Here is a 21,377-nt window from a genome sequence, read left to right on the forward strand (position 1 = left end):
CGTACTGTCCAGTCGCTGTTGGCTGGTTTTTGCATTTTGTTACACGCTAGATGAGCAGTTAGGTGGCGCGGTCGCTTCATCAGCCTGCATCAGGACGAGCCCAAGCCAGGGTATGCTTTGGAGTACGGTCTGGGCAAGGTTACATCAGGCGCTTGTTGCCCAGCCACGATGCGGCCACGGACGGCGCCAAAGGCCTCTCCCTGTAGACCACCCGGGCGCTTCTGAAGCCCCCAACAATCTGTTGGAGGAAACGATTCAGTTTCAAATCGCTCCCAACTGGTCTGCTGCTATGCGGCGCGAATGACAGCGAAGCGGCATATTTCCAAATTCAAGTATTGCAACCACACGATACTGTCAAGCCCTTACGCTAATGTCCCAGCGTGTAGCACAATCCGGCCGCGGCTTCTCGCCATTGCCGAGGTTTCTGGTGTCCTGCGGCACCTGGTAGGCTGTCTCCCCAACCGGCTTGTTGGCCAGCCATCTTATAAACAGGTATGCGTCGCTTGTGGGTTGATCACCGCGAAGGTTCAGCAGCCTTGACTGGCGAATCACGAGACCATCACCATCCCAATACGCCTGTGTGATGCGAGCAGATTCGTCATGATGGAAGCTGTAGACGATGATCTTGTTCCAAATTAGTCATGGCCTGCTCTGCGCAAGAGGAAATGAGAGAGGGCTTACAGGTATGGTGTGAAAATTGACAAAATCGCCGCGGCGAAAACGAAATTTGAGCACGGTGATGGCAGCCGCTACTTCGCTGGCTAGAGTGGCCGGGCTGCTCCTAGACGAATCGCAGACGACAACACCCATGTGCGGCTTGCTCATATCTGTCTCCCAGCGATCTCTCGAACATAATTCGTAAAAGCCAGGAGTGCCGTATGCGTTAAGGAGCTCCCCGTCCCGACAAAACCTGTTGGAGACATCTTCTTCCAGATACATGTCATCTTCATCTGACAGAGAGCTATATCGGGATCAGCATTAGTGTCAAGACCTCCAAGATCAAAACGGTGCACAGCTGCAGGACTACTCACTTGACGTACTGCCACTTTGTCTTCCCCAAAATGCCGTCACCATACTTCCCAGCCTTGGAAGCGGCCCACTTGTACCGCTTACATGAACAGTGCAAGCCATGGGGTATATATTCACCCGGGCAATAAGACTCCATGCAAGGGTTTTTCCATTGATCTTGAGTGTGAATCAACCGCTTGTGGAGTACGTCATCGACGAAACTTGGCAGGTCGTCCACGCCGCCGAGAGGGTAGGGGCGGAAGTACAGAGGTTCTGGGTCAAATGGCGCGTGCTCGTCGACGTCGATATCGGGGAGCTTGCGGATGCCGAGGGCTTGCAGATGCGAGTCCTCCAACACCGGTACATCGAGGCGGTTGAGCTCTTGCAGAGTGGCGTGCAGCTGCTTGTACGAAGCTTGTTGGCTTTCGCGTCGGGCCGTCTCGAGGGCCTCGATTGGCGATTGCATTGGCTCCGGCGACGACATTGTGGTGATTTGAAAAGGAGGAAAATGCCGTCGTGAACAGATGCGGCTGTAAGAGGTTTAGACGAGACTTTGGTGGAGCCCTGCGGATGGAGATTCGCCGTGCTTAAATGTTGATCGCGCTGCGGGGAGTTTGTTTGTGTACAAACTGGTCGCAAAAAGCGGCCGCGGCTTCGTAGTAGCCGGGGCAACCAGGCCTGGTGCTGCGCCGCAGCCGCTGGAGAAAGGGGCTGTCGAGAACGCGAGAGAGACGACGAAGGCCTTCACTGCTGGAACAGTCGAGCTCAAGCAGAATACGACTGCTGTTTGAAGTCCCTGGTTACAATGTTAGCCAAAATGTCTGAGCTGTGGCGTCGGCCGTCGATGATGTGGACGGAAATGGAATTGGAAGTGGGAAGTGGAGATTTTGGGACTTCCCCACAGCAGGCGCGTTTGTTGACAGGGACTGCATGGTCTAGTAGACTAGCGAATCATGTCCCTACTAACCCTAGCCCTTGCGACATACGCCGGCGAAGATACTTGAAAGTACCTGGGGGAGGAAGGGGTCCCAAGTCCCAACGGCATTCTATATTCATGTCGCCAACGACGTTGTTAGCTACGGAAAAAGTAACTTGAGCGGCGTAAATAGAAGAATAGAACTGCCGTAAAGTACCGCACGGCACCAAAACCCGGAAGGCGAGAAGGCTGAATTGGCAGAGTACCCCATTGATATGAAGGAGAACACTTTGTGGACTCCATTGCCGATTTCCAGAAAACAGCAACGGCAAGCCGGAACATTGATATTTCCCAGTCATACGGTTTGCGTAATTGTGCTAGTGATGCAAAGTAAACATCCGGACGCCTTGTCCCTATTGATACCGTGAGAAGCTTATTGTTTCAAATGTCTGTATAATTTAGACTCGAGAACTTAGTCTTCCATTCGCCATGCCGACATAAGGTAGGGGGGTGGTTGGAGTTGTTCCTGATATCTCTAGGCTTTTATAACTAGGTGGGACGTCACAACGAGTACACGTCTGGAGACGATGCCGGACAGAGATTCCGATTGATAGCCTCACAATCGGCACAATGCGACTTTTCTTGCACCTTGACGGCGTAAGTTGTACAATATGATAATCTGATGGATATGGTATGATGCTGTATGGGGCCGCATGTCATCGCAAGAACGAGTAACGAACATCATATGCGTGGGGCATCACGTGCTCAGTGCGGCAGCATAAACAGCGCAATCGGAGGCAAGTCGGCCTCTTTGGTGCCCCTGGCGCTATGGAAAACGTTGCGCAAACGACCCAGAGCTATGGCGTGCTCCCATAAGCTCGGTTGGGCTACCCCTGGTGTAAAAGATTTGCACATGGCGACCACCAGCCGTGATGACGAGTTTTACAATAAAGTTGAGGTATTTGCCCGGATGAACACTGGGTGGCACGCACGTCTCTCCTTCTAATCCGCTGCTTCCTGGCGTCTTTTCAATGTTCAAAATGGCACCTGCCCGATTAGGACGCATTTACAGGTCATGTCTTTTTCAGGTCGTCGTTGTCGGGCTGGTAGCCTTCTGCGAGCCCGGTATTTGGACCGCACTCAACAACTTGGGAGCCGGTGGCAACGCTACAGTGAGTCTCTTTCTAACTCTGCAATCGTATCAGCCACAAAATACTTCCCCCGCCACTGTCATTCTCTAGCTAACGAACTGCGTAGCCATTCTTGAATAATGCTGCCAATGCACTTACCTATGGCCTCATGTCTGTGGGTTGTGTAATTGCAGGCGGTATTACTAACAGAATCACGGCCAAATGGACTCTTTTTATCGGCGCGGCATTTTATACTCCATATGCTGCCGGGTTATATTGTAATAATCGTTATGGAAACCAATGGTTTATGTTATTGGGAGCCGCCTCCTGTGGGATAGGCGCGTCACTGTTCTGGGCCAGCGAAGCAGCAATTGCAGTCGGGTGGCCTGAGGAGACGGTAAGAGGAAGGTAGGTCTATCTAGACGATTTCCATGCGATGGATCGATCGTTCGGTTATCACCATGACTAATTACGGAGACAGATACGTCGCTATATGGATGTGCATTAGACAATTAGGTCCGCTTGTAGGCGGTGCCATATCCCTCGCCCTGAACATAAACACGAATCATGCTGGAAAGGTTACGTACACCACGTACCAAGGCCTAGTGGCCATTTCGGCCCTCGGAGCACCGTTTGCGTTGCTGCTCTCTCAGCCGCAGAATGTCACCAGGCAGGACGGCACCAGAATCCCCTACATGAAGAAGACCACCCTTGGTTTCGAGGCTCGCGCTATCTGGAAACAACTGCGGAACCGCGAGATGCTGATGCTTATACCTGTGTTCATGGCTGGACAATTTGGTGTGACATATCAGAGCAATTACCTTACAAGTTGGTCCTTTTTATATCCCCTTCAGTGATTCAAAATTGTAGCTCTGGTTCAAGGAACGGTGCTGACCAGTCACTCATAGCCTATTTCACTGTCCGCTCCAGGGCGTTGGCATCCTTCCTTACCGCCATTGTGGGGGCGGCAGGTGACTTGGTGACGGGTTTAATACTTGATTGGAACCGATTCTCTCGTTCCACCAGAAGCAAAGGCGTCTACATCTTCGTCTTGGTGTTTGTGACCGGTGCCTGGACGTGGAACGCGGTCATAGAGTCCGAGCTATCCAAGATGGAAGATCCTCCCACATTAGATCTCGGTGGTGGGCCATGGTTCAACTCGGCCTTTGCTGTCTACCTTCTGTTCAAGTTCTTTTACGAGGTCCTGCAGACATATATCTATTGGTTGATGGCCGAGATCAAGGGGGGCCAGAACGACGGGGATATTGCGCGCACTACCGGTATCCTCCGATCGTGGGAGTCGATTGGGAGTGTTGTGGCATATGCGGTCGGCGCGACGTCAGTCTCAAACCTCAAACAGATGATCCTTGGCTTCGCGCTGTGGGGCTTCACGGTGCCCTGTACACTTTTGGCCATTTTCTATTATGGTCAAAAGGACGAAGGCTCCAACGGCAATAATGAAGTTGAGAGTGAGGCTCAACAAGACACGGATGCCAGTAGCCTCGAAGCGCAGAGGATTGGCGTGGGAGTGTCAAAGTCTGCGGCTATTTAGCAGTCATATAGTTGTCCAGGCAGGCGGCTTGGGTCAATATGATGGGAAGGACTTTGGATGCCTCGAGCTTTAAGCGCATTGTCATCATCTTCCTTGAAATATAGGTGCTGTCGGATTGAGGAAACAGGAAAATTCAGCCTCAGAAAGCTCACTGACAAGGATTCTGAGAGAGCCGACCTAGAGTTTCGTGGATATATTCACATACTGGGACACCTTCTCTGCACCCGTATCAATTAAGGCTTTAACGCGCTTCAACACACTAAGCACAATGCTATCCCAAACAAAAGAGAACTAAATTATTCTAGCCATCGAAGCGATCCAAACGTCGCGAAAATAACTAAGCCAGCAACACGCTGCCAAGATTTATCGTATCCTCCTCTCCAGCCTCAGCTATAGGATGAACATTCCCATTGAACGGGACATTTTATCTTCTGAATGCCCGCCAACCGGCATGCACCATCGCCTCCCTCTGCGCCCCCAAGCCCCACCATTACTCCGGTTTGACATGCTCGGCGAGGCTCGCGGCGAGGTCCCGTACGGTGGCACTGTCAATAAACTCCACGATCTCCTTGATCAGCGTCCCATCGCCGGTCATCTTGAGCACGATCATGTACTCGTTGGCGTAGGGCCCAAAGTCCGACTCGCCGGTGGACGTGAGGTGCAGCAGGACCTTGCGCGACACCTCGTCGACGAGCATGTCCTCCCCCTCGGCGAGGCCGATCCGAATGTTCCGCATGATGTTGAACCCGGGTAGGATGAAGGCCTGGTACTCCTCGTTGGTCCGGGGTGGGTCGTTCCATGGCGGGGGGACGCTGCACGGGCGGATGACTTGTCTGCAGTCTGCCGTGCGGGAGGCTATGACTCCCTCGGCCGTGTTGGTGTTGAAGCCTTCTATGTAGCTGTTGGCTGTTTTGATGAGTGTGTCGCGGATCGGAGACATTTTGGAGGTGAGACGGTGGAACTGACGTGGGTCGAAGTGAGAAAAGGAAAATATGATCGAGGCGGAATACTGGGCAGAAGCGAGGGGAAGCTATTGAAATTTGTAAGAATCATGGGTGTGCATCCGCTTAATCCTTGCTTGAAGAAATGCAGGCCGTTGCGATAATTCGGTTGATGTACAGGGGCAAGGAACCCTTCTCGGTACTTCCTGCTGACGCCAGTACCTAGGGGTAGCCTAAGCAGGCAACACGGTGCATGCAATCTAGACATCGTATGCACCTTGCAGTCAGCGCTGCAGGCCGTGACAGATAATCTACTGTGTGGAAGGCTTTCCAAGCTGAATGGACCCCGGCTCGCTGTTGGTTTGCTGTTGGTCACTAGAACAATGTTGTTGGTGGCTAGAGCATGCGGCTGGCGACTTGTTTAGCCCTCGTGGGGTGGGCAAGCGAGCTGGGCGCCCATCCTACTGCAACAAAGGGAAGCCGTCAGGTAGTCAATTTGCATGACCAATCATCCGCAGTTTGGATCTGACCTAATTTAGTCACAATCCTTTATCACGCTTGTAGAGTCCTTGCGTTGGAGTCTTAACGTTCTTGTTTAGAGTGGCCAATAAGGCCGATGGGTTTATTCTAATGCAGACAGTTATGTGAGCGCAAGTGGTCTATCCGTAACAAATGGTTCTGACGAAAAGCAGTCTAAGTCTTTGTCTATTTTTGCAGTCCCACGAAACAAAAGTGATTGTTCGAAAAAGAAAACGAGGAAAGGTACGAAAACTTGGAACACAATAAGAGAAAGAGTTATTGACAGAAGCGATAGATGACAGGGATCGTTTTGAGGCGGCCTGAAATTGCCTCAGTCGCCAAGGTTAGATACAACGTGTTCCCGGAAGTAGAAGAACACCGACATAGCAGCACCGGGTCCGAGGAGGATATTGTTGACAAAGTTGACCGCTCCCGCCGCTAATGACTGCTTGGTTGTGAGGAATCCGCGGTACCGCATGTCGTACGTGAAGTATGTGGACAGAGCGGCCGAGGTAAGGCCGAGCAGAGCGCTGCTTCCAGAAAAGAGCCCGCCTGAGCCAACGGCGGGCGTCTCGCCAATGCTATAAAGCGCAGTGGCAACGTGCACGACGGCACTGATACCGGCGGCGAAAGCATACGTTCTTTTGAGCGGAGCGACGTCTGTCTTCTTGTACATGTCGTGGAAAGCTTCCTTATCCTCTTCCCTGATCTCGACCCCGGGCTTGGGCGGGCTGATGAGGTTCTTGATAGCCTGGATGGTGGATGGAAAGACTCTAGACAAGCAAGTGGTGATGAGCGGGGAAAAGTTGCAGGCGATGGTGGCGCTCTGTCGGAGCAGAGGGTTATGAATTGGTAGCGAAGCGAGTAGGGTCGGGATGCCATAGCCTGCGAGGACGGCGGGAAGGATGGATTTTGCGACGTTGGTCGGGACATGGCGAGCGGGAATGTTGCCGGAGCCGAGGAGGAGGGTGGAGAGGCCCAGGGAGGGCAGCAGAGCTTTGGGGCCGAAGACGGTATAGGCTACGACGCATGCTGAGGGCCTTTTATGGGTTAGTGTCTGTAAGTCATTGGAAACGTTGACAGAAGGCCTACCAGGTGATGACAGCCAGCTGGTTGCCGTGGCGATTGCCCTCGACAAGCCAAAGAGCTAGGGTGGTGAAGAGGTTGGCCTGAAGTCGGATAGTCTCGACGTTGTTCTCGGCACTGATGACGGATGCGACCAACTTGCGAGATGCATGAAGGCCATCTTGAGGGCTGGGTAGGAGCGCTTGGAGAGCCATGAAAGAATCGGCGATCGCAGTGCAAGTCGATGGCTGAGCAGTTTGATGCAGCAATACTGCCAGAGAGCCAACAGTCACGATCCATGGCGCCCAGTACGCCGCTTTGTTTGTGATAGGCTGCGCCGGTAGCTCGTCGTTGAAAGGCACGATTCTGAACCGCTTAGGCATCGGAAGCCTTTTGATGCGGTGGCTAGCCGCTGCGATGGGGGTCACAATCTTGAGGAAGGTTTCTGGGCCTAAAAGAGGCATCAAGTGATCAGTGACGAGGTTGGAGACAGGAGATCTGCCGGTCGCAATCAGCTGAAGTTTATGAGCCTGTGACACGAGATCCACTGCTCTTTTGTGGCGGTTGATATGGACTTGGGCCAGGGCGGATTCGACTTCTGTTTCAGATGGCTTGGGATTCTTCTCGAGCATGTCGGTGAGAGCGTTGACTAGGAGCGCCGCAGCCTCGATGGCGCCATTGCCTCCTTGGCCTGACAAGGGATCGATCTGTTTTCATTAGCGACGGCCTAGATGACGATGTGCTTGCAAGATTCATTCACCTTGTGGCTAGCATCTCCAATGGTGACGATCCGCTTGTAATGCCATTTCTCAAAAACATACTCCTCCAGGGGAACCAACGTCGACATCATGCGGTTGCTGTAGAGAGCGCCAAATGTGACGTCTTCACAGATCTTATCGTCAACATGTTCTTGTGCCAAGTCTTCCATTTGCTCCTTGGAATACTTCGGGATGTCCTTGCCACGGAGGGTCTTCTCGACTGCCTTGAACAAGAACCAATACGTGCGGTTCATTGGCGCATGAATGATGAGATAACTTCGTCCAGCGTACACGCATGTCTGTTGGCTTAGGTCGGGCATGCCCTTGGGCCGCTTGGAAATTCCAAAAATGCACTTGGTGCTGACGGGGACTCCTGGACGCTGATGTTAGCCGGGAAAATCTGCAGGATGCAGCCGTCACTAACTTGAGTGCTCGTCAGGTGGAAAATAGCCCGGGCTCAGTTGGTGTCCGATGCGCCACATCTCGTCTCGGACAGTGCTGTGAATGCCGTCTGCGCCAACTATTATATCACCCTCAAACGAGTCACCGTCTTCGGTGAAAACTTGAACGCCTCCCTCGACAATATCAACTTTAGTGACTCTCTTCTTAGTAAGAACTCTGTCCTTGTGCAACAAGTTGTCGTACAGAGCTTGAAGCAGCATCTGTCTATCGATAAAGATGGAGGGATAACCGATACTATGACGACGTCAGAGCAAGGAAATTACGACTAGTTGTGAAGACACACGAACCGCTTTTCCATGTGGTGGATTGCGGCGGTGGAGCCCTTTGAGCGAGGCTTGCCATCCGGTCCATTAATACAGGACTTGAGGTAGAATTCGTTGGAAATATTTCGCACGGGCTCGTAACATCCCAGTTGATCGAGAATTCGTAAGCCATTGGGCAGCATACCAATGCTTGCCCCAACCTGAGGCGCGATGGAGGGGTACGCTTCGAGCAGGATGTAGTCGATGTTAAACTTCTCTAGCGCATTCGCCAGAGTTAGGCCAGAAACGCTGCCACCAGCGATGACTACCCTGAAACCCATGTTGACAACAAGCTGCTGTGCTTCGGAAAAAAAATGTGATGGCTAAAGAAGTTGCATTTTCAGATGATGGAGACAGGTTGGGATGCTTCCGAGACTTTAAGTATTTGCGTATTGTGCTCGGTGGTTGTCTAGCTCAAACGTTAAATATTCACAGCCCGTTCCGCCGTCACGGAGTCCGACTAGGACGTATTCCCGATAGATTTGAAAAGGTTTGACTCGTACATGGCTAGGGGTCCGATCTCCGTGACGCAACGCCGCGTATTGCACCCTCCCCTACAGGATCCGGTCCTTCAGTAACTATAAAAGTTGCTTTACCGGGTTCAGGGTAAATAAAGCTGTCGAATAGGGGGTGCATGAACGTCCGTTTCTGCTACCACCTATTCTGAGTCGCATTACAGTTATTGTTTGACTTAGAAAGCTTTTAGTAACAAGGCAATTTGAGAAATACCAACGATTCAGTCCAATAAAAAAAGTCCAAAAAAATCCCAAAACACATACAGCACCGGGTATTCGCTGGTCGTCACCGACCCAACTACTAATCCAGCGATCAGAGGCTTGACTATGGGAGAGCGGACGGGATCCCGTATTTTCCTCTATCTATGGCCGTATGTGCTTGGTTTGAGTCAAGCACTGTATATATTCCTAATACAAATGAGATACCAAAAGCTGTCAATTTAACTGAGATTTGGTGCACATCATTTCGTGAGCGGGACATGACAGCGACAATCGGTAGGTCTCGTCCTGGGTATATCTCCAAGATCCTAAATGTGGTCAACAGTATCTCGTGAACATGCGGATGCCACGGCCCAAAAATACGTTGCAGTTGGGTGATGGCTTCCAAAGTTTATTGTACTTCCGTTCTCTACATCCTGGCTCAACACATGGAAAGTTTCGCGGGTGTCGCCGACATTTAGCTCAAGAGTGCTATACAGTGGAAGTAAGTCATGACGAACTCCCGAAGTTAACCGGAATACGGCAGCCGACCCGCAGCCTCGTGGCTAACTTGTACATCCGGCGGCTGTTACAGTACGTATATAGGTGCAAGCCACGATAATGCTCTCGGCATTACAACGTCCCTCTTTTGGGTGTCTAGAGCAATAGGCTTTTTTATGCCGTGACAGTTTGTAATGCCTCTATTGGGGTTGTAAGTTCGAGCCTGGGCATTGCAAGAAACTTTTCGTCGGAAAATTAAGTGGATTTCTACGGGCGTGTCTCCCTATTGGAAAGAATTAAGTAATGCCGAAACCTAGGGATAACTTAATTTATAATTTTGAAATAGTACCTTCGGATTTATTTTAGGGGGTATTTAGCGGAAAGGTAGCCGCAACCTTGATAGTTTATTGGGATGATAAACCTTGAAGGGTGGCGGCTGTTACAGTACGTATATAGGCGCAAGCCACGCTAATGCTCTCGGCATTACAACGTCCCTCTTTTTGGTGTCTAGCGCAATAGGCTTTCTTGTGCCGTGACAGCGGCGAACAACAACAGAATGCAGAACAGTGCTGAAGCTTCCTTATCATTGACTCAACTCTCTCTGAGGTTATGAAGATGCATGCTGAGCCAGAGCAGGTGCATGTCTGCTGCTGTCGAGCTTCCACAGTACGTCTGGGCATAGGTCGTGCGTGATCGCCCCTGCGTGGCGAGGATTACCAGGGACAGACATGGGTTCTCGATGACACGATTTTACATCCTTCATGCGTACGCTCAAAGTTTGCTTGATCGTGCTTGTTGATGACCTGCGCTGAGATGTTGGGTCGAAAATGTAGCGGCTGGAGTCTGAAGATTAATCAACCAACTCTAGCTGTGGACGTATCACAGACATGCGTACACACTAATTCTTCTCATCTTCCAAGCTGGAGGGAACCCAAGAATTCTCTCTGCGAACAAGGAATTGTCCCTGCAAACGAAAACAGCGCATACTTGGCCTTTGTTCCCCGCCGTCTCTGGGGCCACAAGCCTAGGAGGATGCCTCCTGAGCGGCAGAGAAGTTATGAAAGCTCCCAGCTGCGCGCGGATAAGCGGACTTCACGTGCGGGGGTCCGTCAGTGTCCTTTACTACCTCGTCCAAGTCAGTCGAGGATGCTGCCTCATCGCAGGGCACTCCCCAGCCACCTCCTCCAGGCGTGTGAATCACACAGCGGTCACCAGTCTTCATGTTGATCTGGCCCCTCGACCCAATGTCAACCCACCTCTCGCCACCATCTTCCAACCTCTGCACCCAATAGTTGGCGCCGCTCTCCCCAGCCCCTCCGCCGTGCATCCCGAACGGCCGGTGGACCCTCCGCTCCGAGATGATGCCGAACGTCAGCGGGTAGCGGCACTCCCAGTCGCGCACGACGCCGCTGCCGCCGCGGAACCGCCCGCCGCCGCCGCTCCCCTCGCGGATGGAGAACTCGCGCAGCAGCACGGGGTAGCGCTTCTCGATGATCTCGACGTCCGTGGTCCGCGTGTTGGTCATGTGCACCTGCACGCCCGACGCGCCGTGCCAGGTCGGGCCCGCGCCCTCGCCGCCGCAGACGGTCTCGCCGTAGCCAAAGGCGAACCCGCTGCTGTCATCGCGCTGGTTGTTTGTGTCTTCCTTGCCACCTGGCTCGAGGCAGTTGCCGAAGAAGCCGAAGCAGTTCATGCACCCCTGGGAGGCGGCGGCGGCTTGGAAGGCTTTGAGCAGGAGGTCCACGAGCCGTTGCGAGGTGAGGGTGTTGCCGCAACAGACTGCGGCTTTGGAGGAAGGGTTGAGGAAGGTGTTCTTTGGGAGAATGACTTTGGTTGGGGCTAAGCAGCCTTGGTTCAGGGGAATGTCAGAGCCAATGAGGAGGCGCAGTGTGTAGATCAGAGCCGAGTACGTGATAGCAGGTGGGGCGTTCATGTTGGAAAGCATCTCGCACGAGGTGCCAGTAAAGTCCAGAGTTGCGAAGCCCGTCTCATCAATGCTGATTGCAACCGTCATCGTCGAGCCGTTGTCCAGATAATCCGTGGCGGTCAGAGGTTTGGACCCGAAACGTCGGTACGCGGACTTGAGATATTCTCGGACAGCCACCTCGGCGTTTTCCTGTATCTTCTTCATGTAGAAATGAACGACTGGGCGGCTGTACTCTTTCATCAAGTCCTTGATCAAGTTGCTGCCTTTGGTGTTGGCAGCAACCTGAGCCCTGAGATCCGATAGGTTGTCGCCCAGGTTTCTCGAGCCACTGCAGCCGGGAAAATTGCCCGGCTCGAGAAGAATGGCTGTGATGCCTTCTTCGTCAAAGTGGCCATCTCTCACGAGGAAGAATGACTTGATCGAGGCGCCCTCTTGCCAGAGCTCAACAGAGTCACTAGTTCTCAAAATCAGCCTGATCCTTCGAATAGAAGATTGCTATATCCGACTTACGGTGGCATGGAGTTGCCTCTATATCCGCCAATGTTCAGGTGGTGACCTCTTGATGCAGTGTAAAAGCAAATCGTCTTGGCTTCGTCATCGAATACCGGTGTGATGACGGTTATGTCTGTCCAAGACCTTGTCAGCGTAGATGTTCCAAAGCGTATAGCCATCAAGAACAGAATAGAGTCGTACCTGGCAGGTGTGTCCCTCCAGATTCCGGGTGATTTGAAACAAGCACATCACCCGACTTCAGCTTTCCGCGGTGTAGCTGATGCTGATATTGCACCGCATAGCTCATGCTTCCGAGGTGCACTGGCACGTGCGGTGCGTTGGCCACGAGCTCACCATCCGGACTAAAGATGGCACACGAGAAGTCCAGCCGCTCCTTGATGTTCAGCGAGATGCTAGTCTTTTGGAGCGTCCTGCCCATCTCCTCTGCTATTCCCATAAACCTGTGCCAAAGATGCTGAGTTTGATTGGGTCAACAACCAGCTCGCCGCTACTAATAACTCGAGATCCTTCTTGAGCTAGGTCGACAACAACGTGGGACGTGAGCACCTTGGCTTTTGCTCCGGGTACGACGATGATTGTCTGAGTGTTGTCGATGATGATGGCCGGTCCGGGAATCATGCTCCCAGGCTTCAAGTCATCGAGACGGAATATTTTGGTCTCTTGGCGGCCGCCATTTGCGAAATAGACTTCTTTCTGTCAAGGGGCTTAGCTGTCTGATATTCTCTGCATGACTTGCGTGGGTTTTGTCTTACCATCATATTGACATTTTTGGAGTGGTCTTGGAAGTCAAGCTCGCTCATTTCTTGGATCAAAGTGTCACTGTCTTTGGTGACCTCCCCACTCTTCCCGATTCCACGGACGCGGACATCATCGACCAGGACTCTTCTTGACCTAGGGAAAGTGAAGGATAGCTCTCGATAATGTTCCCTCTCCAGAGCAGTCAGCCAGTCGCCATCCGCGGGTCGAAGAATCATGAAATTGGTGTCGGTGCCATGATATCGCAGGTTCAAATACTCCTCATGTACGATAGATGAGGTCGTGATTCCCTGAGCAAGCAAGCCATCAGACGCCCGCTGCCTCAGAAGGTTAAACTTCTCCTCCAATCGCACCAATGCGTCTTCTCCTAGACTTTCCGAGCTAGGCTCTCTTGCTTCTTGTACGACCTCCGCAAGAGCCATTCCATAGGCCGACAGAATGCTTGAGTATTTATGCATGACGACCCGACGGATGCCCAGCTTGGCTGCAATCTCACAGGCGTGTTGACCACCGGCGCCACCAAAGGTAGCCAGGTTGTGTTGAGCGGTCTCAAATCCTCGGGCCTCGGTCAGAGCTCGAATTGGACGGCACATCGACTCGTTTGCAACGTCAATGAAACCATGAGCGACCTCTTCTGGTGTCATCGATCTCCCCGCGTCGGCATTGATCTTCGCCGTGATCTCTTTGAATTTCTGCGCTACAATATTGGAATCAAGTGGGAGGCTCTCTTCGGGACCGAAGATGGCAGGGAAGTATTCGGGGACAAGTCTCCCCAGGCTGCTTGGTATCAGTCACAAGTTCATATACATGAGGTTCAGAATTTGACTAACAAGAGGTTGGCATCGGTGACCGTCAGTGGACCGCCTTTGCGATAGGAAGCCGGGCCTGGATGTGCTCCCGCACTCTGTGCAAGTTAGTCAGGGAATCCGTTCTGTTTGTCGAGTCATACGCACTTCTGGGCCAACTTTGAACATTCCGTTCTTCCAAAACAGCATGCTTCCTCCTCCTGCGGCAACAGTGTTGATATCCAACTGAGGACTTTGGATCGATACACCAGCCGTGACAGTCTCAAAGACAAGCTCGAAGGATCCGCCGTACCGGCTGACATCTGTGGATGTTCCGCCCATATCAAAGCCGACGACGGGACACTGGCCATCGTAAGAAGTCCGCGCGTGCCCTACAACACCGCCTAAATATGGCCCAGTGATCAGTACGGTCCCCAAAGCGGTCATAACGAAAGCTAAACGAACCTGCCGGGCCACTCAGGATACCCCGGAGGCCATTGAAGTTCTTATGACTAACAAGGCCGCCATCGCTCTGCATGAACTCGCAAGAGACTCCGTCAAGGTTGCCGCCGTCGAAACCTCGGGCAAAGCCATCCACGTACTGGACGATCTCTGGAGTCAGGTAGGCATCCGCCGAGGCTGAGCTGCCGCGTGATATCATCTTGATCATGTTCGCCCCAACCTCTGAAGAGATCGAGACATGGTTGAAGCCCAAGCCCTTGGCGATTTCTGCGATCCTCTCTTCATGCTTGGGATACAAGTACGAATGCACGAGGCAGACCGCCAAAGTGTCAATCCCTTTAGCTTTCAACGTCTTGAGCTTTGTGGTGACTTCTGCCTCGTCCAAGGGTTGCAAGATGCGGAGGATGTCCCCGGTGATGCCCCTGACGAATAGACCAGGTGATTCCTTTGGAGCCGGCCGCGAGTTTGTCGTGTCTTCGTCGAAGCACTCCACGGTGATGCGCTCTGAGATCTCGAAAACTTCTGAATAAAGTAGCTCCGGCTTTCTGATGCCAAGTTCAAACAGCTTTGGTCTAGATTGGTGTCCAATCTCAATCAGATCACCGAAACCCTTGCTTACAATGAAGGCATGGCGCCTGCCTTTCCTCTCGAGCAGTGCTGTTGTAAAACTTTCATTAGATATGGGTCCTAACGAGGGTGTTGGGGCACCGGTACACTACCATTTGTTGCTACTGTCGTTCCCATACGTATGGAATGGATGAGATCCTTCGGTATGGGACTTCGACGACTGATCTCCTGCCCCGAGACGATCTCCAGCACCCTTCGGATCCCTTCGGAGGGCGCATCGTCGTAATTATCCGGGTCGACTGAAAGGAGCTTGAGGACGATATCCTTTTGTCCTGGAACCGACGCCCAAACATCTGTGAATGTCCCGCCACGATCTGACCCTCTGTTAGTTACGGTTTACTAGAGAGATTGATAACCACGCACCTATGGCGAACTTGATGCTTTTCGGTGGCACCGAGACTACGCCAGCTGAGTCTCCCATATTGCTTGAGGATCAAGGATCTGCTCTGGAGCCTCGAATCGGTATCGTTGATAAGAATCAAGCTGGCACAACGGTATATGCCCATTCACAATCGAGTCACGACTCACAGGTCTGGCAAAACACTTATGTACTCAATGTGGCCGCAAAGTCCCCCATAGCCCATGGGAATCCGTGTGCAAGACTGTGGACCGCTGCGCTCCTCCTCCGTGATCGCTATGGTGCCGGCACCTGTAATCGCTGCCTCGATACGATCTACATACCCCAAGTTACACTACAGGACACTACGCGGTTGTCGCAGTGCATGTATGGCAACGACGCGGGGAGATCGACATTACAATCAGGCATTGAGTCCATAGGCCATTCGACCCGTAAGCCGTAAGCAATTCAAGTTTCGGGTCGAGTGGGTGCTGCACTGACCGGTAACTTGCTCCATTGGCCGCAAGGGGTGTTTGCTGCATGCACCCCGCGAACAGAACTGGAGGCATTAGATAAGGGATTGACACCTGCATTGCCGGTTCCGATTTATCAACAGACAACGTTGAATGAGACTACGCCGGCCGGCGTTGCCTATCAGCATCAAGATATCTGTCCGATCAGCGTGGTGACAAGGTTCTAATGTCTGAGTCTCCATCTTGGCAAGATATGACTGGGCATGTTTCGCAGAAGCAGTGCCTGGTCGTTCAAGCAAGAAACCTGAAAGTCTCGGGTACGACCCGAAGGTCTCAGATGAGAGCAGCCATGTCAGGATACAACTAGGAGTCTGACGTGAGGAGCTCTCTTTATCTCATTCGGCATGTTTAAATGGTTCCTCCTCCGATGCCGATACCCCTGAGGATGAGGCCCCTGAACAAGATCGTGCCACGCAAGCTTACTGCTTGTCCCGCGTTAGATATCTAGACCATATTCCATAACCATAAATGCTTCTGCCAATTCGAGGCATACTTCGACTTATCTCCATTCCTACGATCGGGGTGACTGCTTGCAACTATGACTCCTCCTTCGCCCAACCCCACGGACGTTCAGAATGGCAAGGCCCAGGATAAGAGTGAGACCACAATCCATCCTGTGCTCTCTTATTCGCAGGGCGAAATTCGATATGGGAGCGGATCCAAGTTGCCCAAGGAGGCCACTGATGATGCCGCCAAATACTTGACCGACACTCGTGCCGAGCAATTCCAACCCTTGACGCCGGAAAGGGAGAAGCGACTCCGGAAGAAGATTGACTCTTGGATGATTCCCTTGGTAAGTACTAATCACTGTCCGAGTCTTTGTTCTGGCCCAATGCCACAAATTCACAGTAGCTCACACGACGTAGCTTTTGTTTACCGCGACGCTCGGGGCCGTAGACAAGGTTGAAATCGGAACTGCCTCGCTCTACGGTTTCCAAGAAGACAATAACATGCATGGGCAGCAATACAGCTGGCTTGGAAGCATCCTGCCTCTTGGCGTACGTCCCTTGACCTCCTTCCTAGGGCAAGAGCTGACACGTGAACAGCAACTGTGCGGTTATGTGGTGACCACCTGGCTTGTCCACAGATTCCCGCCGGGGAAGCTTCTCTGCAGTGCGTCTCTACTGTGGTCGATTATTACCATGTTGTATGCCGTCTGTCATACTTGGGCAGGCTTCATGGCACTTCGCTTCTTCATGGGCTTCGTAGAATCTGCGATCGCTCCAAGCCTGACTATGCTCGTGGTCAGCTTTTACAAAAAGCAGGAGCAACCTCAGAGGAACGCCAGTAAGGCTGAATTCAGTTAGAAAAGGTGATATCCGATGGGCTTTCAGCTAATGAGATTTGTAGTAATATTCGCGTACTTCTCATCAGTTTTCAATGGCTTCTTCGCCTGGGTGGTTGGTTATATTCCAGACTCGGCGCCTCTCAAGAAATGGCAGTACCTCTACCTCATCACAGGTTCTATCAATGTCCTCTACTCGCTTTTCCTCTGCCTCGTTCTCCCGGACAGCCCGATGAACGCTCGGTTCCTCACATCAGAAGAGAAGTTCTGGGCCGTGGAGCGGCTTGCGTCAAACAGGACCGGCATTTCGAACAGAGTGTGGAAATGGGACCAAGTCCGGGAGGCCCTCTTGGACGTGAGGATCTGGCTGATATTCTTCTTCAACATCGCCATCAACATCCCCAACGGCGGACTACAGGCCTTCGGGACAATCATCATCTCCGACCTAGGTTTCAGCAATCTCAAAGCGAGCCTACTCACCATGCCGTTCGGAATCGTGGCGACCTTCGGCGCTTGGTTCTTCAGCTATATCGCCAGCCTGACCAACCGAAGGACTTTCGTTGCTTGTGCCGCGCTGCTGCTGCCCATTTTTGGCACGGCGCTCGTGTACGGGCTTCCGCAGTCAAACGTGGCTGGGCAACTGGTCGGCCTGTATTTCATGTATTTCTATTGGCGTTAGTATCGACCCAAATAGCCCGAGCATCTTGATGGCTGGCTGACCTACATTAGCACCCTACGTGGTTGGGATCTCCCTGCCCCAGGCAAACACAGCTGGCCAAACCAAAAAGTCGATAGCCTTCAGCCTTGTGACCATAGGCTATGCCGCTGGAAATCTGATTGGGCCCCAGACGTTCATTTCCAAAGATGCTCCGAAGTACACAAGGGGAGTCATCGCAATGTTGGTCTCATATTGTGTTTCCATCGCACTTCTTCTGGTATACTTCGTCAATGTTTATGCAGAGAACAAGCGCAGGGATAAGAAGTATGGCAAGCCGGAGGAACTTCGTGACGTGGTGGAGGGTTTCGCGGACGTCACAGACAAGAAGCAAGAGGATTTTAGGTACACATATTAGTTGTGATGCGAGCTAGATAGGGTATCTATGAAGATCGCAGTTCCTTTACTTTCATGCCCGAGCTTCTGGCTGAGAAATTTTGAGAATGCACGTCTGGTGCTTGTACCATATGTGCATGTGATCCAACTGTCGAGGCGAGCTGTTTCTTTACTCGCTACGATCTACGTAATTCCTTTTTCCATACTGAATGCCTCGGCTCTTCACTGAGTCCATGGCTGCACCATTCTCTAATTTCTCTTATGACTGAGTAATCTGTCAAACATGAATCCCCTGGAATGTCATCCCTAGACCTTAGTGCCCATAACAACTTGAATACTACTAGTAAGTAAGAGAGAATAGATGCACCCACACCCTAATGTGTAGTTTAGCCCCCATGTAGTGGCTTCCTAGATTCAAAAAGGAGTTAAACAAATCATGGAATCATCTTGGTTTGTGCCATGATAGCTGTAGAATAGTTATTCTGCATAACGCACCAGCACCTCAAAAATCCTGTGCTCAACATTGTCGATACTTTTGCACAAACTGGATCAACTCAAGTGCCGTCTTAGTCTCACAGGCTTCATCAGCTCTGGCCATGTGGCGAGATTTGATTCCCCGCTCCAGCCGGCTCATGCAACCTTCAGCATCTTTTGCTTATATTGATTGACGTCACCAATTTTCCCCACCAGATGCGTCCGAAATAGGCTCAGGGTTCAACACTTCACCAGACTCTCTGAATCGCTCAGGTAATTCCAAGTGACTTCGGGGTATTGATTTTGCTTTCTTCATCGATTTTCTAGAAAGGAAAAGTTCGTCACGGCATAATCAACTAAAATTTAGTGCGCATTGTTTGGGCGTGCCGAATTCTCGGCATATGGTGTACTCGCTAGCGTCACACCAGAGAGGAGTTCTCAGAGACAAGAAATGGACGAGGGACAAAAACTGCACATCGTCATTGTGAGTATCTCTGGCAACGTCCAGATGGGATCCTCAATACTAAAACCGTGCTCAGGCGGGAGGGTCGCTGGGAGGCCTTGCAACTGGCCTGGCGCTGAAGAGTCTGGGTCATGACACAATCATATTAGAGCGAAATCCGACACCTCTGCTTCAAGATCAAGGCGCTGGAATAGTGGCTGGAGGCGATACTCTCAGATTTCTCAAGACCTATATACGATGTGATAGACCCGTCGCAGTCAGCTCCCGCAAGCGGCTTTACCTCGAAAAGGATGGCAACATCATCCACACTGAGGAGATGGAACAGAACATGACATCAGTAAGTGATCCCAACCCCATCCAAGGTTCTTGGCCTGTTTCTGACCAGCGGCAGTGGGACTTGACATACAATCTTATGCGGGCAAACTATGACTACACCAAGAATGACTATTGTGAAACGCCTTCACCTCTACCAAATGAGGGCAAAGCAGTACACCTGCACGACCGAAAGGTCACGGGGTTCAAGCCGGAAGGCAAGGGCATTCGGGTGGAATGGGAGTCTGGTGACGGAGAGAAAGGCAGTATCGTGGCCGACTATTTGATCGGTGCCGACGGTCCCAGCTCCACGATCCGCAAGATACTGGAGCCCGAGGTCCAGCGCAAGTTCACGGGCTACTGCGCCCTGAGGGGCACGGTCCCCGAGAGCGAGGTCAGCCAGGCAGCCAAAGATGCATTCAGCGAGCGGTTCACGTTCTTCCACGCCAGCGGGGTCCAGATCCTGGCGTACCTGATCCCGGGGAAGAACGGCACCACCGAGCCGGGCCAGCGCCTCGTCAACTTCGTGTACTACACCAACTTCCCCGAGGGGTCAGACGAGCTCGAGGAGGTCCTGACCGACAAGAACGGCCAGCGCAGGCACATCACGATGCCGCCCGGGATGATGCCGCCGGCGGCCTGGGAGAAGCAGAAGCAGATCGCGCGGGACAGGCTGCCGCCGCAGTTCGCAGAGATCGTATGCAAGACGAAGGCGCCCTTTGTGCAGGCGATCACGGACGTCATCACGCCCACAAACGAGTACATGGACGGCAGGGTGATCTTGGTGGGGGACGCCCTCGCGGGGTTCCGGCCGCATACCGTGGCGTCGACGTCGCAGGCTTGCTTCGATGCTATGGTTCTCGCCGACTACCTTGGAGGCAAAATCTCACACGATGATTGGAAGAAGCAGACTCTGGGATTCGCTAGGTTGATACAGAAGAGGGGTGTAGATATGGGCAACCGGAGCCAGTTCAAGGAGCTGCCGCTTGAGGAGCATATTCGCGATCGAAATGTTGCTAGCACGCCGAGAGATAGGGAGGTCTTCCCAGATTGGGCAACAGAAATCTGAAGACAAAGGGGCTATACTATGCTTGTGAAAGAACCAAAACATACAAAATTCTATTCAGTAAGACTGCGTGGCTCAAGACTTTCTCTGTCTCATAAATGCACAAAAGAAATATTATCCCTTATAAGGTGCACAGGCTACACCCTCAAGGAGAGCCTTAAGCCGCAGTGCGACCCTCTTAAAGTGGAACCTCAAGAACGGCAGATATCCAACCATAATCCATAGGTTTGGCGCGCCAAACTCCTTATACGCCAACTTTAGTTCGCCTTCCTCATCGACACCATAAATAGGACCACATCAGTTAGCAATAGCGTCACCTAGGGTGTTCCGCATAGAGTTTATCATATTGGAGAAACCGGTGGCAAATACGATAAGATCGTAATGTTCCTCGCGGCCGCCGGAGAGGATAACCTTGGCTTTCATGAACCTCTCGATATAGCCTTGTGCCATCTTAATCTTGCCGTTGATAATCTGCTCGCACGCACCAGCCTCAAAATAGAAGCCACCATTCCGGGTTGAACCAAGAGTGGCGTTACCAGTATCGGCAGACGTTTTGACGTGCCAAGAACAGGTTGAGGCGACTGGTTGGCGCCGCGGTCTGTGCCCCTGGTGCTACTTACTGTACCTGTAGGGGTTTTGGCAAGGGAGTGCCGAAAGATCCTTGATTGGTTTCGCTTTTTAAGAGAATGCGAGATCTTCCCAGGACCTCACTGGTCCAAGGACTTGCCTAAGTTGCTAGGGTTCAAAGACTCTTGCTTGAATTTAGGATTTAGGCGGTGCATTATTGCTGGGTTTTAGCGTCGCAATCTGGTTTCCAACCATGGGAATTCTTGGGCAGAACTCGGATTCGTATCAATTGCGAAAAACCGAGTATCCCAGACCTACCATGTTCGTCTCTCTTAAGTACCCGTGGACCTTC

At 52.1% G+C, this 21,377-nt stretch overlaps 7 protein-coding genes across 7 annotated transcripts; 3 read left to right on the forward strand and 4 right to left on the reverse strand.

Annotated features, from left to right (window-relative positions):
* Positions 1-139: 139 nt before the first annotated feature.
* Positions 140-1,492, reverse strand: INS49_003368 (uncharacterized protein; the record flags this gene model as incomplete). The annotated part of the gene is made up of 4 exons (XM_043164162.1): positions 140-238; positions 367-624; positions 682-961; positions 1,032-1,492. 4 exons carry the CDS (start codon positions 1,490-1,492, stop codon positions 140-142), a joined length of 1,098 nt encoding a protein of 365 aa, XP_043018927.1.
* A 2,059-nt stretch (positions 1,493-3,551) lies between these two features.
* On the forward strand, positions 3,552-4,606 carry INS49_003369 (uncharacterized protein; the record flags this gene model as incomplete). The annotated part of the gene is made up of 2 exons (XM_043164163.1): positions 3,552-3,882; positions 3,963-4,606. The coding sequence occupies 2 exons, from the start codon at positions 3,552-3,554 to the stop codon at positions 4,604-4,606; spliced, it is 975 nt and encodes a 324-aa protein (XP_043018928.1).
* A 490-nt stretch (positions 4,607-5,096) lies between these two features.
* On the reverse strand, positions 5,097-5,546 carry INS49_003370 (uncharacterized protein; the record flags this gene model as incomplete). Its single annotated transcript, XM_043164164.1, has 1 exon — positions 5,097-5,546. One exon carries the CDS (start codon positions 5,544-5,546, stop codon positions 5,097-5,099), a length of 450 nt encoding a protein of 149 aa, XP_043018929.1.
* An 851-nt stretch (positions 5,547-6,397) lies between these two features.
* INS49_003371 (uncharacterized protein) lies at positions 6,398-8,934 on the reverse strand (the record flags this gene model as incomplete). Its single annotated transcript, XM_043164165.1, has 5 exons — positions 6,398-7,106; positions 7,159-7,838; positions 7,892-8,262; positions 8,314-8,585; positions 8,639-8,934. 5 exons carry the CDS (start codon positions 8,932-8,934, stop codon positions 6,398-6,400), a joined length of 2,328 nt encoding a protein of 775 aa, XP_043018930.1.
* A 1,957-nt stretch (positions 8,935-10,891) lies between these two features.
* INS49_003372 (uncharacterized protein) lies at positions 10,892-15,358 on the reverse strand (the record flags this gene model as incomplete). Its single annotated transcript, XM_043164166.1, has 10 exons — positions 10,892-12,248; positions 12,305-12,419; positions 12,488-12,747; positions 12,846-13,000; positions 13,060-13,840; positions 13,894-13,967; positions 14,017-14,252; positions 14,314-14,967; positions 15,057-15,251; positions 15,301-15,358. 10 exons carry the CDS (start codon positions 15,356-15,358, stop codon positions 10,892-10,894), a joined length of 3,885 nt encoding a protein of 1,294 aa, XP_043018931.1.
* A 987-nt stretch (positions 15,359-16,345) lies between these two features.
* INS49_003373 (uncharacterized protein) lies at positions 16,346-18,165 on the forward strand (the record flags this gene model as incomplete). Its single annotated transcript, XM_043164167.1, has 4 exons — positions 16,346-16,600; positions 16,778-16,805; positions 17,182-17,766; positions 17,888-18,165. 4 exons carry the CDS (start codon positions 16,346-16,348, stop codon positions 18,163-18,165), a joined length of 1,146 nt encoding a protein of 381 aa, XP_043018932.1.
* Positions 18,166-19,068: 903 nt separating this feature from the next.
* Positions 19,069-20,461, forward strand: INS49_003374 (uncharacterized protein; the record flags this gene model as incomplete). The annotated part of the gene is made up of 3 exons (XM_043164168.1): positions 19,069-19,101; positions 19,157-19,417; positions 19,472-20,461. The coding sequence occupies 3 exons, from the start codon at positions 19,069-19,071 to the stop codon at positions 20,459-20,461; spliced, it is 1,284 nt and encodes a 427-aa protein (XP_043018933.1).
* Between the last annotated feature and the right edge of the window lie 916 nt (positions 20,462-21,377).

The sequence above is a fragment of the Diaporthe citri genome (assembly GCF_014595645.1).
Source record: "Diaporthe citri strain NFHF-8-4 chromosome Unknown scaffold_10, whole genome shotgun sequence".
NCBI lineage: Eukaryota > Fungi > Ascomycota > Sordariomycetes > Diaporthales > Diaporthaceae > Diaporthe > Diaporthe citri.